Below are 19,544 nucleotides of genomic sequence, written 5' to 3' on the forward strand. Positions count from 1 at the left end.
TACAGGAAAACAGGACAATTATCAGAACTAATATTAAACATCTGACCACGGTTTCTACAGTCATTTAGCAGCTACAGCATTTGTCATGCTATCAACTGATTTAGGGGGTTTGCAGAATTTATCATATTTCTACAAATGAAAAACATATATCCCCTATTGTTGCATGCTTTCCACAATATATTACAGGGATTAAAATTAGCACAATACACTCTAATAGAACAGCACATTGTAAAAAGAGCTAAACTTTAGTGTATTTTTTCATAACAGATTTGGTCATATTTATATATATAAAATTTATATGTTACACAAATATTTATATAGCCATACCCTAGGAATGGAAACATTCAGACACTACACCCCAGCAGAGAGCAGAAATGATTTACTGCATAGAATTTTAAGATCAACAAATTAACTTCTAATATGGAAACAACTCTTGAAAACTATAAACACTTGTCAAAATAAGATTCCTGACAAAGCAGCATGAATCAAGCTTTTAATTGCATTCGGTTTTGACATTACAAAACAAAATAAAATATAAGACTAAAAGCTAAAATATTTCTTACCTGACCAAAAAAAAAAAAAAAAAAAAAAAATTCTGCATTATCTTTGCCCTTCCCCTAGTTACTGAAAATGTATTCGTGTTTAGAAAGTACTCCAGTTTGGGGAAAATATATTTTCCTGAAATTATTCATCAAAAATGGAATTCAATTCTCTCCACTATAAAAAGGCAACCAACATTTATGTTAATCTTACAAACCATCTAAAATCTTGCACTTCAGAGTTGCAAATTCAAGTGAAACAAACAAGAATATTCCTTCCAAACTTCATGTGAAATGCTCTCGCTGAGGTTTGTTGGGATTTTTAAACTACAAAAAGTGAAACTCAAGCAGCATAAATAAAAGAACAGAGGATGTTTAAAAAAATGATCGACAAGGATGGAATTTGACTTAAAGGTAGATAATGAGATGGATTTTTTTTTAAGCTGGATAAAGATCTAGCTACTAAGCTCCTAAGTTCCCAAAAAGCCCCATGGCCTACTTCCTCTACTTGTTTCAAAGTCATGCCAAAAGGGCCAGCACCTGCTCTGATGGAATAGATTTCCCCAGAGATTGCACACGAGCAGCCTTTTCTCAGAGACATGCCCCATGACACGGGCAATGACACAGAAATCACGTCCAACTGGTGCCACAGAAAAATGGGAACGTGTGCTGAGGAGCCCTGCCAAACCCAAACCCTGCTGCAAACAGACACCGGCCATTCATCTCCTCATTGCCTTCTCTAATCTAATCTAATTCACTTCTCCCCGGCATTTACACTGCTTACCTTTTCATGCCTCCCAAAACAGCTAATACAATTCAATTTTTACAGTCTTTTTTATATGCCTACTCCCAGTGATGCAATCACTACCTTGAAAATATTGCTGAGAATTTAAACAATAAGGTAATTTTGGCAACAAAAAAGTCTGCATAGAGATTTTATATTCTTCTTATGCAAATTTGGGGGCAAAACTGAGTTGGGATCATACCTCTCAATTTCTGTTTTGCCTAACAGCTTTCTAAATTTAAAATATAAATGATTTTTCCAAAACTGACTTGGTTTCATTTTTTTTCCAAACAATGTCAACCCATTTATTTTCAAACAAACTCATAAAGGGAATGATGTGTTTCTCACACACTGGACTAAATATATTTGCCTTTTATTAATAATGAAAAAAAGTTATTTTTTTAGCAATGCAACAGCAACAAGCATTTCAAACTACCCCCTAAACCCTCTGATTTCAAAACAAGATTAAACAAAAAGTAAAAAGCCTAACACCAAGATTAGTCTTCTGATAGCAATATGTCACAAAGAACTTGACGTGTTATATAATGCACTATATGTTTCCTTTGGCTCAGATTCTTTCACCTGTTCTCCCCTGGCATTGCTAGCACTACCAGATGGATCCATTTTAGATTTAATTAATTTACCCTGTCTCCTAGGATTTCCAAGAAGTAAAGCACTGACAAGAACCCTGGTCCTTTCCTTTCTTGGGTACAGAAAAAGAATCTAGACAGAGAGAGATTTTCCTTTTAAGAACAGAATACAACATCCACAAATAAATATCTCAGGAGAACACGTGCTGCTCAAAGAAGCTAAAAATAGTAAAACCAACAAGTGTATGTTTAACTGGGAACCTTCCTAGATCCTAAAAGTGACATTATTCTTTAAATCCTGTGTGGATATGGGAACTCAAAAACTGCCTTTGGTTTTTTTTTAATGGCAATGATATTCTAAGCATACTCTAAGTGTCTGCATATAAAGGGAATACCACACACTGCATATTGAACTACACAGAGTTCCTCCTTGTTCTTCAGCATCACATCAGCCTTCATTCCCTCCACCACCTTATTTTTCTCTTCTTAAAAAGTTCTCAATATACTACAGGTAAAATTTCATCCTGCCCAAAGTAAATCTTTTTCTTAAATTGCTTTTATTCTCAGCTCATGTAAAAAATAAATCTTTACAGAACTCGGAATAGCACAGCAACTCGTAACTACCTGTAGCTCTTTAAAATAGTAACTGCTCTAAAGGAACCATAAACTACATTCCCTTCATAAATTTAACAAAAGAGGTGAGTGGATGCATGTTAATGAAATCATCTATTTATCTTAATCAGTAGGTTGCTTTACACGACTGGGACAAATCAGTTCTTTGCCAGTCCTCCTCCTCTCCCAGCTTTCTCCTTATTATCTGCTTTTACACCCTAAGATGCAGAGGGTTTTACACCCATGGGGCAGAGGATCGCCCTTTGTCAAAGCTGGTAAGAGGATCTGGCCCAACTAAGCCAGCAAAACCAGGTGGCCCCAGAATACTACAACAGAGAAAGAGTTCAGATCTTCCAAAGTGCCAAGTCAAATTTTAAAGGCACAATGCCCCTCCTATAGCATGGAACACTTTGCAACAATATCCTAGAGCTCCAGTAATGAATTTTCACACTTGCACAAAAAGCTACGAAAAACATGAAAAGCTGAGCACCTTTCAGCCCTCTAAACAGAATTTAAATGATGCAGAAGCATTGACACAACACAGGATTTAGTTTTCTTTCCAATGTACTAAATGTAATGATATATTTCCTTTAAATGTATCAATGCAAAACATAAACCAGCTTGCATCACTTCTAAGTGATGCCATTCTCCAAGGTCTGTGTTCATAACAGATACACTGCATCTCTTCTAATATTAAAGCATTTGCACAAAGTTTTAGCTCCAAATGTCATACAACAAAACAGCAATCTTAGATTTTCACCTTCAGAAGTCTGGTGAGACACAGAGCATTAACTCCAGACTACATAATCTAATCAAATGCCTGAGACCAGAGGATAAACTGAAACAACCTATAATTAAATTCTGCAGACTATAATGATTATTTTTAATATATCTTCTATAAATGCAGCATTCGCTACAAGATCTGCACTGAATTAAACGGGTTTTTTTAATTTAAAATAATTGATCTGTAAGGATTTGGGCTTGTTTAGGGAAAGAATGAATCACAGATATTCTGAGCTGGGAAGGACCCACAAGGGTCATTGAGTCCAACTCTTCAGCAAATGGCCCACACAGGGATTCAACCCACAGCCTTGGTGTTAACACTGTGCTCTGACCAACTGAGCCAAGCTCAGTGCCTTTCATCATCCAATACTTTAACTTGATGGTCTTATAAATTATTAACAAGCAGCTCGATCAACCCAAATAAACTGACAATGTAAAACCAGGCATCCAGGATCCAACATTAATTTAATTAAAGGGGGGAAGGACCCCCTATCATTCACTGATGTTAAGAGCCAAAACACTGCTATAGTCATAAGGCACAGAATTTGAACTGCCATTTTCATCAGCTCTCAGAGCACATTCTCATTTACCTATAACCAGTAGAGCCATCAATTTTAATTCACAGCAGTATGCATTTTCTATAGAAGTTGTAACAATAACCTACACTTACATACGATTTAAAATCCAAAGAGTAATTTACACATCAATGCAAATTACACCCTTGTGCTCACTGCTGAAAACAATCCATACCTGGGACCAAAACTATTTGTCCCAAGGAAAAGACAATTCAACCTGAAAAACAGTTATAAAAGCAGTCTGAACTTTAAATTATTCCTTTACTTTTTGTTCATAAACATTTTTCACTGAGCTGGGAGAACACAAATACACAACCTCAAGAAGATTAAATACAAATATGCAACCTCAAGAAGTCTGCTTATATTGCCAGAAGCTTTTCTAGAACTTTTGCCTTTAATTTGAACTATTGTTACCTTTCTCTCTACTTCTAATAAACGTTTTGAAAATAAAACTCAAATTCTCAGCTATAGGAAAAACACCCTGAAAACAGCCTGGGCACTAAGTTCTATCACCTGTTACCTCAGACCAGCTAAAACAGGCAGCAGCTGCTTTAAGCAACCTGTCCCAAGCCATTTTCTTTCCCCCTCTGCCACAGCAAATGATAACAGCTTTATCCATGCAGATTTCATTCACTCGCCAAAGTTCTCAGAGGATCAATAAAATGGAGAAAAAAAAAAACAAACCAAACTTTTGGAATTCCTACACTGAAATTAATCAATAGTTCTGACACACCCAGCACCAGTGACATTCTAAAGCAGTGAGATGTCATCCAGTGTCTCAGCATCCCCATCCCCTTTGCCAGCTGGATCACCAGCCCACCCCCAGCAGCCCTCCAGGGCCAGCACATCAGGAGCACCAACAGAGAGTCCTTGGGCATAAGCTTAACCCTTAAGCCAAAGTTATGGCATAATACAAGAAACAGATCTCTGAAAGACAGTTGTGAGCAGCTGTACAGACACTGTAAACTAGTAAAAAAAAAAAAAAAAAAAAAAAAAAGTCAAATACTTAAAAAGTTTATCCAGGCCTTTCCCTTAAAAGCACAACTAACCTTACCTTTAAGAGGATCAAGGCACAAATAGAACACTCCTGCGCTTCAGCATTTATACCCTCACGGCTAATTCAACCTGGCTGCAGGGAATTCAGGCCCACAACAGGTGGAGCAGATCAGGTGTGCTGATGGAGCTCATCTCCCTACCCAGTCTCACCTGAAGGGAATGCACTAACCACGCTGGGAAAGCTGGAGCGAGCTTTCTAAAGCTGTCTAGCTATGTGCTCCAGTCAACAAAACCCTGTCCTCCAAAGGAAACCATGAAATCAATATTTAGCATGGCAATAATGGAACAACTTCTCTTTTTAAACCTTTCAGCATTCAATTTTTTACCTGTTAAACCATTTCTGCTCAGTAAAAAGGCCTTAAAACATGTAGAAAGGTTTAGGATCTGGAGCTACCACTACCTACCAGTCAACACAGCTCAGGTACCCCGCAGCAAGTTTCACAGTATTGAAGTTTGGATTTATTAGCAATGTCAAACCAGCACCTAAGATAGTAAGCCCAATCTTAGAAGACTAAATAAAAAAATTCTGCTGCCACAGAACACTTCACTTGCTCTGATGGATTACATTTGTGTTTAAAAAAATTGTAAGTGATGTAACTTAACTTCAACAGGCATTAGATCAAATGAGGTGTGGTTTACATCACCTTCATACCAAATCATAAAGTAGATGCAAACACTGCAAAACATGGGTTGGACAGCTTCAAGGAAATAATCAAGCAATCAGCTATGCTCCAAAACAAACTGGTATTCCCCTGCATTTAAGAGCACTCGGGAGCAGCACAGGGAAATGCTGGATGACAATTTGGAGCTCTGTCCATCACCCAGACACCTCCTACACTCCCACCCACACCCCTGAAATCAGCTCACTTGGGGATGTGATCCTTGTCTCAACAAGACTCAGCGACACCCTGGCTGATCATTAATGAAGGATTTTTACAATTAGTAACTCAGCAGGTTTACTTTCTTCCTCCACCTGATGCAAGTCTGGAGTCCCTTCTGCAGTACCCTTCAGCTGCTGCAGGCAGAAATCTTCAAAACTCATTGTTCTATTTCTTTGTGTATAAAAAGCAAACAGACAAGCCTATGATATTCTGTCTCTGCTTTTTTGTTTAAAAAAGTAACAAGAAAAGTTTAAAGAACACAAAAACCCAAAGACAAAGAATTGCATGGACAGCCAATAAAGACAAAAGCTTGTATACAGGTTTATTAAAGCAACTGTAGCCACAGAAATGATAACATTCTCAAAATGGGACAAAGAAAAATTATTTTTAATTTAATTTTATTACAGTTATTTCCAAGAGCAATCACCTCAAAAATATATACATATTTTTATTACTGGGTATGTATCAACCTCTTAGCTAAAACAAAATTAAGACTATTTGTTTTAATGCAAGAGACAGTATTGCTATATGGAGCTTTAAAACAGTGCATAACTTTTATAAACACTTGACTACCTTCCCCTATATATATAAAGAAAAGCCAGGGGATTAAGTAAACTCAACTCAAGTCCAGAATATGATGTGTAAGGTCAACATTAAACATTTTAAAAAAAATTACATGGATTTTAGCTGTTCGGTTCATGAACAAACATGTAAATAAAGAAAAAAGTTTTCAAAAATGATGTATCTTTCTGAAATGAACTGAAGCTGGCTGAAATCAATTCAGATTAAGACCGTATTGAGATCTGAAATAGAAATTTTGATGTCTAAACAACTATTTTGTGCAAATGATGCAAGTTCCACATATTAACCTAAATAACTGCTGTGTAAGTTTTAAAAATTATGCAGAATTTAATAACAAACATAATGCCACGAACTGGAAATAAGAAAAAGCAAATGCTTTTTTCTTTCATTCCCAGAATGACACAGAATCATTTAGTTGGCAACACAGAGATATCAGTGTCTTCCTATTGTACATATCATCCAAGTTAAAATTAAAACTTTATCACTTACATCACACAGGCAGAGCCAAAGCTCCACATGCTGGACAGCACTTTCCACTTTTATAAATCAGAATTTTATTATATTCTAGGGAAACATTCCAGCAAAGCAACCAAAATTATTTTTGCAAATATCAAAACTGTGAAATTTTTAGTGCTGTTTTCTTTCAGGAACAAAAGATCTATACTAGGAATTCATCTCTTCTGAATCACAAAAAGACATCAGAAGTTACACATCTAAGGCACTGTCAAAGGAGGAAAACCATCATTTAGTCAGGTAAAATTCTGTATGGCCTCAAACCAGAAGCCAGACCCATTTTTCTTTTCACCATAAACGGTGAAATGAAGTAAGCTTATAGCTGAGAGTCTTAAGTGATATGAAAATAATGCAAACATAAAGCCAGCAGTCCCCCGTTTCTGAAGAAATAAGAAGCCTTTAGGGATAGGTGTATTGTATATATATACTATAGGAAAACTAACACCAAATGCTGGGAAAACTTCCCATATAACAAAACCAACCTATCAAAACTGCATAATCAAAGCATTAAAAAAAATCCCTCATGGGGAAAAATGTTTGCACCACACATAGACAGACTCTGTAATATTTTGTTCTACCTAAGCTGTTCTTGTGACTGAAAGGAATAAGAAGATTTTTTTCCTTCAGTCTTTGAAACCCAGGTGGAGTTTGTCAGCTTCTTTATGAAATAATACCTTTAGTATGATAACCCAGAAAATATAAGAACATGGCAAACCTTCTGCCTGTTGCTCTGCAAACTCACTTCCAAATAAAGTGATGTCAAAGCACTTCTAGCCAAAGGACTCACCGTGTCTGAAGCACTTCAAGTGCTCCAGACCAACTATGACCACTATAGGTCACAGAGGCCAGTACTCCATTCTAAGTAATTTCTGTCCAGCAGAGTATCTGTGCATAACTCACAACTGAGCTGAACAGAGTTTGTACCAGAAAACTTACAAGATGCTTAAACAAAGAATCATTCTAATATATTTCTCTTTATTTTTGCAATATTAAAGTCACCATTTTCAAACAGGTTTTTTTAGTTGTATCTGTATCAATGTTTTCCCTATACTTAAAATAGAAAATTAATCCAACACCAGTAATGCTAAAGTTAATCTCACTACTACTAATAATAATAGTATATTAAAAGTGAGTCACCTTTTTAGTTTTTAAAAAAGAGCTAAGCCATTAGATGAAAATGTAAAAGATACCGTGAAAAATGAATGAAACATAACCAAGTATGCCAAAATATTTAGTCATCATTTGCTTGGACAAAGGGGAAGCACAACTGTGTTATAAATTTATTATATTAAGAGCAATAAAAAAGCAACACAGTAGACCTGTATTTAACAGTTACAGTGATAAGTTATTCAGCTGTTGTGTGGTACTGCAATTGCTGATGAGGTTACAGTGCTCCTCCCCATTTTTGGGCCCTGGTGATGATGAACTTGGAGTATTTTCTCCCCTCTGTGTTACCAGTTCTGATACTTAACCTAGGTAGTGAAGCTCAGGACATGCAAGAAGGTTTCCAGGACTCAGGGCTGCAGCTGTACATGTGTCTGCTCTGCAGGTGATCCATGGGGCAGGGGACCTCTGCCAGTTCCACTAAATGTGCACTTACTGCAGTTCTAAAAAAAGAGCCAGTATTTACCGTGGCACATCAGCTTGCAGGAGAGATGTCCTTATAGGATATTATCAGCCATTCAAGCACTCAAGTTTTGATTTCCAAGGGGAGCCTGGTAGAAGGTATAATTCTTGACCGGAATGAAAACATGCCATGTGTGACTTTTAAATATTATGTTTCTAATGTTGAAATCTCAGACATAATGGCCACAAACCAAGTAAATAAAACTTGCTACAGTAAAAGAAAAAAGCTTTTAAAAGCTTAAAATGTTAACATTGGAATATTTTTTTTAAAAAATCTGATTCATCTAGGACACTGTGAACATCTAGGCCTGAGTCCAAAGCCATTGAAGTTTTTAGGACTGCTTCCCCGTATTTCAACAGACCTTGGATAACTCTCATTTCTGTATCTCTCAAACAGACAAATACATGCAGTATATCATCTCAAAGCAAAGGGACTCAACACATTTCAGCGGCAGCACATTCATTAAACAGAACCATGTATACTATATATGGAAATGAAGTGTTCCTCTCAAAGATGCAAACCCGATGTGTTCTCAGGCTATAAATACCGTCAGGATTCAAAATGGGCCCCTCCTGACCAATATGTCTCTGACAGGCGTGGAAGATAGGTATCACTCCTTCTCCTTTACTCAGATTCTGCTGCTTTTCCCCCCTCCACTGTCACCCAAGGTGACCTGTGTGTCCTGGACAAAGTGCCCACACTGACAAACCATCAGGTCTCATTTGGAACTGGGGTATTTAGCCCTGTGTAATTTCACATAAATGCCAGTATAGTCTGGTGATTTAATCACGTTTTGCACTCACTTCCCAGTCAGGCATTGTATTCTTGCAAGAAGAAGGGAGCTGGACTCAATGATCCTAACAGCTCCCTCCCAACTCAAGCTGTTCTATGATTCTAAACCTTCAGCCATGCAGCAGCATATAAACTCATTACAGAAACACAGCTTTTTAAAGTTTAGTTCCTTTCCTTTTGCCACTAAAATCATATGTGGGGGAGAAAAATATTTTTTAACCATTAACACCCACACATAATGTTTCAGCAATCTTTCCCTCAGAAAACCTCCACAAGCTGTATTCACTGTGCCCTCCTCAGACTTTTGTAATTTTCATACATGAAAAACACACAGTTGTGTGCCATGTGACTAGGTATGTTTAGTAGAACCAACGGGATACCCTGTCACCCAACCTCATCTCGTGTTATTGTCATGTTTACTCCTCCCCAGCGACTGCTGCCCTCCCAACTTCACACTATAGGATGCCTTGCTGCTGCTGAACTACAGCCTGATCCTGCTGAGGAATTATCACCAGCCAGCCCTGAAATTCATATTAACTTTTGTCACTCTGGGTTGGATTCCACAGAACAGCAGAGCCAGCCTCAGAAGGAACACTTGACTGCTGCTCGCTGTTGCGCCTGATTAGAGATTACAGCTTCTTTTCAGGATTTGTCCCAGGAAGGACACTCAATGACTAACATTCACAATCCACTTTCTTGCAGTAATACAGAACATACAAGTAATGTCATTGCTGGTTTTAATTATGCTCATTAGATCCCATCCTGCAGAGACTGTACTTAGGGCTAGTGCTCTCTGAATGGTCAGTGTTTCTGTCTCTGGGGCTGTACACTGCCCTCATTCTGCATTCAGAAATCCCAATGCATCAAAACTGAGTACACGGATCAGTATTACTTAAAAGCTTTTTGTTTGCTATTACAGGCATTTCTTCTATTGAGCTAAACTGGAAAAAAGGTGAAATATAATGGTTTTCAGACAGCACTTACAGATTTGCAAATGTGAGATGTTCAAGCTCTTTCTGAATGCAGATGTTCTCCTTAAATATAAGTGTTGCAAAGCCTTGAAAATAAGTATGCTACTGTACCAAAATAACATTTTGGTTGAGAACGTTTGGCTTACAGGTTAAATCCTTGTCTATGCATTCTCTTTTCTGCATGCATAACCTATTTTAGCATGTGTTTATAAAATGTGAAATCCTTTATAAGCTCCAGAGAGCCAGAAGCGTCTTCCTTTTCAGAGCACGGAAAACAGCAGCACACACCTCTCCACACCAGCGCCTCTCTTTGCTTGCAGAAACACCATCTGCAAAGGGCTGCGAGCCCCTTTTCCTTCAGACCCTGACCTCTCCCCCATGGGCACCTCTCGACTGGCAACCTGTCTGGGGAGGCTCTCAGTGCGTGCAGGGCACCTGACAGCCATGAGACAGGGGTGCCTGAGCCAGGCTGTGCATGTGACTGCGCGGCAAACGCAGCGCGGCCCCCGCTAATCCCCTCGGCCTCCCAGTTGTTCACCGAGCGCTGCTGCCCGGCCCTTCTTCAGCAGAGGCAAGGGGACGAGGCCACGCGCGGGTTTAAAGGAAGGGATCTCCTGCATCGTGTGTCCACACGCGTCTTCCAATGCACACGCGAACTCTTCTCAGTAGATCGTGCCTCAAATTTGTTTCTTTATTTGGAGAGGATGTTTATGCAGGTATTGCTCAGAAACCGACCAACCTCGCCCACATGAGAGCCACCTTGGAATGAACACTGCTTGTTTTACAGACAACTCGTATTTTTTCCACTTACAAATATTCTCAGGCTTTAGAATTCTGGGTTGAAATTCTTAACTTTTCAAAGATGACTTCTGTAAATATTGTATTTCCAGCAAAACCAGATTTTGTTCTATTCAAAACAAATGAGAATGTTGCTTGGTTTCTACTGACCAAATCTAGCACTTAGTACATTTCAAAAATACGTAGACCAAGGTCAAAGAAGACTCTTAGGGCTTGCAATTTCAGGCTAACAACTGCTACCTATAATCATAATTCCATTTTATACCTGTACAAGTCCTGGGTTGTGGGGAAGACAAGCTCTTCCAAAACACTGAAGGCATCACAATGAGGATGCATTCTACCTGCTGGAGCCCGATGACATCATGTCCATAAGAGGTACCCTCCACTGGGGAACCAAGGAGCAGCAACAAAGGGTCTGGTATCGTGTTCCTCAAAAGGAAACAAATTCCATTTGATGCTGCACTGACCAGCTCCAGAAGCTGACTGTGCCCCAAACCTGTGCTCTCTCATTCCACTGCTCCTTCTTCATGGTTTTAGAGTTTGTTCAAAGCCAAAATATGATACCAGATAATGTCAGCAGAAAATGCCCTCCAGGAGCATAGAAAATGCAGAGGCAGATCCATATAATCAAAGGAACTATAGATGGTATAATATGCATTTAGCCCCCATGTGTACATCACCATGTGTATTTATTCTATTTTTCTGTTGTTACCACAAACTAGAGTAACTAATGCCAGAGTCCAACCCAATGAAGTTTAATCTCACGTTCTACTTTTCATACAAACAGAAATTAGTTGGTCAAGGGAAAAAGAACAAGTAATGACCAGACAAGTTCTTTAGCAGTATCTAAGCACCACTAAAAATGTAGATGTAAACACTGAGAAGAAAACCAGCATTTTTCAAGGCTGGTTGCAAATAGACTATAGCTAGTTTTGAAAAATTGCATCTAAAATTATATTCCATATTAATAAAGGAATACAAGGGCTCTGATGGTAATGACTGTCACACTACATGAAACAATGACAACAAAGGTAAAGATTTACAATTTTTGGGGCAACTTTTTTTTTAATGCCAACTAACAAAGCAAGTATGGAGCATGAAAATCCTAAAACTTCAACAATCATTTTTAGTACATGATTAAGACTGATGTTCTATTCATATACAATTACATAAATTAGATACAGAATTTTAAGGGACAATGTTGATGATTCTGTTAGTAATTTTCATATTCTTGACTTACAGTATCTTGACTTTCTGATCTCCAAGGGAAAAAAATTAACGAAATTTCATACCACAAAGTGTTAAACTGTTTATATCATGGTTTTAAATTTCAGCTTTAAATCGAATGAGTTGAAGAGGGGGACACTCCAAACAATCCACACTTTAAATCCTTCTATGTAGTCATTAAAAAGTGTTACATTCCGAGGTGAAATTAACAATCGTCAACAAATCCATGGAATACAATGTCATGCTTAGAATATAGCAGGGAGAAAAAAAATAACATTCTTGCAGTTCTTTGCAATAACAGATACGGACATGAGTGTTAGCACAGTAACTGAATTATTAACATATATATGTGAATTATTCAATAAGAGGCTACAGAAAACAGACATGAGGAAGATTTCTTTTAGCTCTCTCACTGGGAGTGCTCTTTATGTAGATAGGGAGATGTTGCTGGATAGCCCAACTCCCCTGCAACCTGTGGAGCAGCAGAAGAGGCAGCACAGGAAAGGAAAGTTCCTAACATGCAGAAAACTTCTTCAATCCTGCAGTAGGAGGAGCTACTTCTTCTAAAATTGCTTTTGTAGCAGGCTCAAGAGAGCCAACACAGCATACATCTGCATTCACATCTCTCACCAGCAGCTTCGGCAACTTTTCCCAACTCATGAAGCAGCAAAGTCTGTGCTTGGTAACAGCAAAGTTTCAGACAATTCCAGTCGTTACTTCACTTAGCCTTTATACCCTAAGTACTAGAAAAATGTTTTGCAATAACTAGTTAAAACTAAATCCTTGCATAAAGCATTCCCTCCAAATCCCCATTTTACTGTATAAGGAATGCAGGATCAGCCCTTGACAGTTCTTCTTTGCCAGTCTTGAAAATCCTTACAAGTGGAACAAATAGGATCTAAAAGGAGACATATATCTCCCCCTACCTGCAGAGCCCTTCATCCTCCTGCCCCAGGGAATGACATTCATGCAACCACTTCAGTCTCAAAGATGAAATAAACTGAAATCTTACAACCTGCCTTAGCCATAGTACATCAAATATTCAGATTGGAAGTGTCTGAACGAAGCCTGTTACTAAACTGCCACATTCAGCCCAAGAGGTTTTAAAGACAATTTGCACATATCTTTCCATACTGGTTGAGAACTGACTGATCTGCTTTAAATGGCTGTCCCCCAATAATGGACTATCTGACCAACAGTAACCACCACAAAACCACGCATAAGAAGTCTGTGTACAAGTCTCTGACTTTTTACTCTCAAGGGAAGAAGCACGAGGTAGTAACATGCAGCTTTTTCTTTTTCATCAAGATCCCTGAAAGCCTTTGTAGATTTGTCTCATTCTGTGGAGGCAGAAATGCTAAATACTCAACAAAACCAAAGCTTAAGTCTTCACTACTCACCCTTCCTCAAAAATTGCCTTTTACTCCTGTAGGAAATAGTGTCTCATTATCACAAATTCATTAGAGCTGTGTCATCATACCTGGCTAACACCTCTCTAAGAGAGTTCAGGTTTGGTTTTGAATGAAAAAAAGAAATGCCTATAAAAAAGTAGTGCTGTCTGATAGGATTCCTGATGCTTAAGGCTGACTTAACAGCTTTTATTCCTTAACTTTAGCAATCACTCCTTCCATAGATAGGCCAAGTTCACTGCAATAGTTTAACTTCCAACTGGAATGTGGAGGTTCACTGAGGCAACCCAAACTACAAAACAAACGAGTACCTTAACTTTTCATGCTCTAACTTTGATCCTGGTCTCCCCTAAATGCTGGACCCTTCATACAGCTGGTGTATGTGCTGTGTGTTCAGGGGGGAGGGACAGGAGAAAGGGGAAGACAGCTCACTGTACGTCAAAGCAAACCAGCAACCTAGCAACCATATATTAAAAGGTGTGTGTGTTTTTGTGGGTGTCTGTGTGCCAGGAATAACTGAAGCAGATATTATTCCATCTGTAATTCAAAAAATGTGAAAAGGGAAGGGGAGAAACTCCAGTTGCTGGTCTATTTCGGGGTCTGTCAAAATCCTCTTTCACAATACAGAGTCGTAGCACTTTCTATCTCATTTTTCGTAATCAGAAATGAAAGTCTAGACTTGAGCAAGTTCTTAGCTTGGTTGGAAAACAGACCCTTCAAAGCAGAAACTGCACTTACTTCACATACTATGCTTTCTTCCAGATGGTAATATGCAAAATTCAAAGGGCAGAGAGACTGCCTCTAAGACTTCACCCTTAGGTTAAGAGAATACTTACAGATATATTCTAGATAGCTACATTTAATTTAACAAACAGAAACGTCAAAGATTCTTAGGGAGTGAAACTAGCTTTATAAAGATTCACTTGAATGAGAAATTTACCCTTTCAATTTCGCCAAAGTTTCTCATTCCACAAGGCAACTGAGAGTGTGGATCAGCATATGCAAGCTCCCACCCCATCATATGCGGTCCCAAGGGTGCCCGTAAACTTCTGCTCTGCACCGTCCCACCACACCAGCATGTGCCTCTCTGCCAGGGTGAGCGTCGCACACCAGGTGGAACTTTCATGCCACCAGACGAAAACGAAAGGGACCCTGCGCGGGGTGGGAGAGAGAAGGGGGGACGGGGCTGCGCCTCGGGACTGCACCCACCCGCCTCACCCCTGCAGCTACACTGCCCACGCTGCAGCTCCCAATAGCCCGTGGCAACCCCGGGCCAAGAGCAGCCAGCAGTGCCACCAGCAGTGCCACCAGCAGTGCCACCAGCGGCCCCAGGGCGCCCGCTCCGCCGCCACCTCGCCCAGGTGTGCGGGTGGGCAAGGCTGGGCTCCTGCTCCTCCTCACCACCACCGCCGCACCAAAGCATCACCGGCAGCAGGAGGGGAAGGCAAGGGAAGGGGGAGTTACCTTGTTTTTGACCCCGCAGTGGCAGCAGACAGTCCACAGGTACTTGAGGGTCCTCCACAGCAGGATGATAAACAGTCCCCCAAAGAAAGTAACCATGGATGAGGCGAGGAAAGCCCACCACATGCGCTGTCCGCGGCTATCGCAGGGCACCTCCATGGTCACCGGGATGATGAGCGCATCCATCTTGGGCACATTGACGGGGGAGGAGGACGAGTCTGTGTTGAGATTGTTGGCGTTGATATTGTTACTCATTCTAATGCCGCTGCCGCTGCCGCCCGGGTAGGAGCCGCCGCCGCTGCCATTTGCCATAGCTAACAGCGAGCCGGGCGCGCAGGGGCTTCCGAGAGCTCCTCCCGCCGCCAGCGCCCCCCAAAAAGCCCATCACCAGCCATATTGCTGCTGCTGCCGCTGCTCAGCGGGGAAGGATAACGAGAGTAATAAAAATAAAAAGCCCCCAGTCAAAACAAACAAACAAACAAACCGGGGGAAAAAAAAAAAAGAGCAGGTGAAGAAAAGCGGCCGCACAATTCCCGGGTCCCTGTCGGGAGCCGTCAGGCCGGTGAATTCCGAGCGTCCTCTTTGTACGGCGAAAATATTATTTTTAAAAAATTAAAAATAATAATAAAAATATAGTCTCCTCCTCAGATTCCCACCCCTTCCTTCTCCCGCATACACAGCCCCTACCCCGCCCACCCCAAAAAAAATCATCCACCACCACCACAAACTGATGCCTCTGAGCGTCTCTCCAAGATACCCAGCGCTGCGACCCCGCTGGCCTCAGCGGGGATCCCTCACTCAGCCTCCGCCGCGGATCCTCCCGGAGGTGGTCTGTTATTATTGTTATTAGTCTTTAACTTGTTATTAGCGATACTCAGTCAACCCCCCCCGCGCACCCTCCTCCTCCTCCTCCTCCTCTTCCAAGTCCAGCCCCTTCCTCTCTTCTTCCCCCCTCGGTGCCGGCAGCAGCCTCCTGTGGCTCCTAATTCATCCTCCGCTGGCCCATCTGTGCGTGCGCTGCCGCTGCCGCCTCCTCGCCCATCCTTCAGGAGCTCCCTCCAGGGCCCGGCTGTCGCTCAGGCTGTTGCTCCCACACGCGCAGCGGCGCCGCCGGCTCCCGCCCCTCCCTCTGAGCCGCCGGGGGACGCGACGGCCCCGCGGCCGCTCCGGGGGCGCATCAAAGGCCCCTCGGGCCGGGGGTGCCGGGCGGGCCGGGGGTGCTGCGCTGCCGCCGGGGGTGGGGGCGCCGGCTCAGGCGGGCTCCCGGCGCCCCATGGGCAGCGCTCCCCGCCCCGCGGCCGCTCGGTCCCGCTGGCGGCGCCGCCGAAGCGCCGAGCGCCCGCTGCGGAGGAGCGAGGCGGGAGCGGGGGGCTGTGTGCCGAGGAGGGCGCTTCACAGGTGGCGGCGAGGCGGTGCCCGGCCGCGCCGGGGAGCTGCCGGTCCAACAAGTCCCGCCGGCCCTGGCGCGTCCATCGCCGCCGCGCCGCGCTCTCCGCAGCCGCGGTGGGGCGGGGGCAGGCGGCAGCGGCCCCCCCGCCCGGCCGTGCGCGGGGCCGGTTCGGAGGATGTCATGACGCAGCGGCCAACGCACGGCGCAGTCACGGCCGCGGCCCCCGCAGCCCCGCCGGGCCCCCGCAGCCCCGCCGGGCCCCCGCAGCCCCGCCGGGCCCCCGCAGCCCCGCCGGGCCCCCGCAGCCCCGCCGGGCCCCCGCAACCCGCCGGGCCCCCGCGCCCCTGGCCCGCAGCCCTCGCCCGCAGCGGCGGGAGCGACCCCTCCGCAGCCCGGGGGCGGCGGGCCCGGGGCTGCACCGGGGGCAGCGGGGAGGGAGGGAGGGAGCGGGGCGCGCTCGCGGCTGGCGGGAGGAGGTTGAGCTGCAGCAGCAGGTGCCCGGGGATGCGCTCGGCGCGGGAGGGGGGAGCTGGCATGGGAACGCGCTAAGGGAGCGTGAAATAAACATCGGGGACCGTGGCGTGGGTTTTTCCGCTGGAGGCGTTCGTGGCTTGTCTTTAATTGACACGGGGAAGTACTGCAAACGCTCCGCAAACACACCGTAAATTGCCGCACATCCCAAGAACATTCCTGAATTTAATCCTTGGGAATATAAATAAGAATTTAAAATGACACGCTTGGGGAGGATGGGGGCGAAAGGGGAAGCCAGCAAGAAAATGTGGATAGTCATCTCCTTTTTTTTCGGATTCACGTTGAAAAGCGGAGACATTAAATGTCTATATGTGTATTCATTTACATATAAATCAAAATCTCCGTTTGGCACATGGTCTGCTCGCTGGGTTGTCTGAACAAAGTATTATGCAGATCCTCCTGACATCTTTCCAAGAGTAAAATACAGCAGCCTTTGTGTGCGTGACATTCCCCCATCTTATCTAGTTGCTCTACCAGCAGAGAACCACCATTATGAAATAGTAATCTCTTAACCTTTACTAGTAGTAATTTCTGTTTCTGCATCTGCCAGGGGCTTGTTTGGTTTTGTTTTCTACTTAAGTGAAGGTGATGAAGGTGATGAGATTTTATGAGTTCCCAAAGCTTTTTATGGGGCTCTTTAATCCTCTCACCCCCACTTTTTTCCTGCAATAACACCACTGTTTGTCTGGCTCTGTGAGTTTATCATGATGTCACTTTCCAGTCTGCTCCTCCAGTCTGTTCCTTCAAGAGAAGGCTTCCTTTTTCCAGAAGGGTTTAATAGGGGCCTCTTAAATAGAGAAAGCATTAGACAATGATATGGAAGTGTATACAGGTAAGAAAAATAAGAAAAATGCTGCATTACTTTTTTCCAGAGAAAACCAGTCTGTTACATAGCAGACCTGAGGCAGAAAATTTCCAGGAGACTCTTATAATGGAATGTAGTTGAGGATTTCTAGATGCAGACAACTAGTCAGATTGAAAAGAAGTTGCATGTCACAGCTGCCATATGCAAGCCCAGACTGCACTGCCACAGCTGCTGCCCCCTCCCATCTCTTTTCATTACCAACCCTCCCCACCGCTAGAAAGCCACCTGGACTGCAAAGTCCAGCTGTGACAGGATCACACAGCCTTGGGTCCTGGGCTCAGAACCTGCTCCTCATGGTCATTTGCTCTGCATTCCTGTGTAGGTGTTCAGGGCTTTCAGAGCTGCACACATAGCTAGGGATCCTTTTATCCATCAGCAAACACCACGAGTGGAACAAGGGCAGAACATCGTAGCACAGACACTTGAGGTCTGATCTTCAGAAGTGCCAGGTACTTACAGACGCTCTTACAGCTAATAGAAACGACAAGCCCTGTGCACCTTGAAAGATGAGGACAATGAAGAGCAGCTGCACAGCATATCCCAGAGAAGGCTTTTGCATGGTGGAATTTCTTCCGTATTCTGGCCTGGCAGATAACAAGAACTGAGTCTCTGAAGCCATGGCTGTGACATACATCCTCTCTTGCTGTTGTTTGAGAGGGCCCAGGAGATTTGACAGAGAGGCTGCAGTCTGAAAATACATTTTCTTGCTTTACACATTCAGAAGGTACAAGTTAAAAAGTATTTATTTGACTCAATACTGCTGCAGCTGAGCAGTGCACACACTGGTTTTCAAGAGCATTCCAGATGCAAACAGGATTGTTCAGCACTCTTAAAATACCATCCCCATAATCCTGTACCCACATGTACCAAAGATGGTCCTAAAGCAAAGCAAGTGCACCACAAAATATTGTCTGTATATTCAAATAATTTGATTCAAACATGTCCACACAAAGATTACATGCAGATTTGGACAGGGGCAAGAGATTTATTGTGATCACTTGTAAAAGGCTGGGTTGAAGTTCTGATGCTCAACACATACAATAGGAGTCCTAGTCTATAAATTTCACACTATATATCCTGGGGAAAACCTTCTGTTTTATCTGTATAAACAAAACTTTTATTTACATAAATATGGCTCAGTTCTACAAATATTTACCGTGAAACTCACACTGAAAAGTAAATATTGATGTCAATTGGTGAGACTTACCAGTTGAAAGTTTCCTTACTAGAAAATATCTACAAAAGACAAAGCAAAGTAGGTGACTTAGTATTTTGTTCACCTCTTCATAGACAGAGGTAAAAATGATCCTTGAATGAATATCCCTTCCATTAAGTCCCATTTGAGCTTACTCCTTTATGAATAAAGAAAGGCCTGCTTTCTAGTGCAGGCTCTATAGAGCAGAGTTTGAGAAAACCCCCTGGGGCTGTATGCTTCATTTACTGAGCCAACAACTCCATTTCATGTTGCCTTCAGACTAAACAAGGTTTCCAAGCTCTGCATCCTGGAGAGATCTATTCCAAACAAACAGAAAACTTCAATGGATTACTTTTCAGATTA

General features: G+C 42.5%; 1 protein-coding gene across 10 annotated transcripts in view; it reads right to left on the minus strand.

The window, feature by feature from the left end:
- Positions 1-16,197, minus strand: part of KCNMA1 (potassium calcium-activated channel subfamily M alpha 1) — a 423,839-nt gene extending 407,642 nt beyond the window's left edge. For 5 of the 10 annotated variants that reach the window (XM_063405920.1, XM_063405918.1, XM_063405919.1 and 2 more), the window contains exon 1: positions 15,204-15,886. In XM_063405920.1, the coding sequence (XP_063261990.1) occupies positions 15,204-15,512 (309 nt within the window). In that variant the 5' untranslated portion in view covers positions 15,513-15,886. The other 5 variants (XM_063405914.1, XM_063405912.1, XM_063405913.1 and 2 more) reach the window with 5 other exon arrangements.
- Positions 16,198-19,544: the final 3,347 nt, after the last annotated feature.

This window comes from Prinia subflava, chromosome 9 (genome assembly GCF_021018805.1).
Source record: "Prinia subflava isolate CZ2003 ecotype Zambia chromosome 9, Cam_Psub_1.2, whole genome shotgun sequence".
In the NCBI taxonomy this organism is placed as follows: domain Eukaryota; kingdom Metazoa; phylum Chordata; class Aves; order Passeriformes; family Cisticolidae; genus Prinia; species Prinia subflava.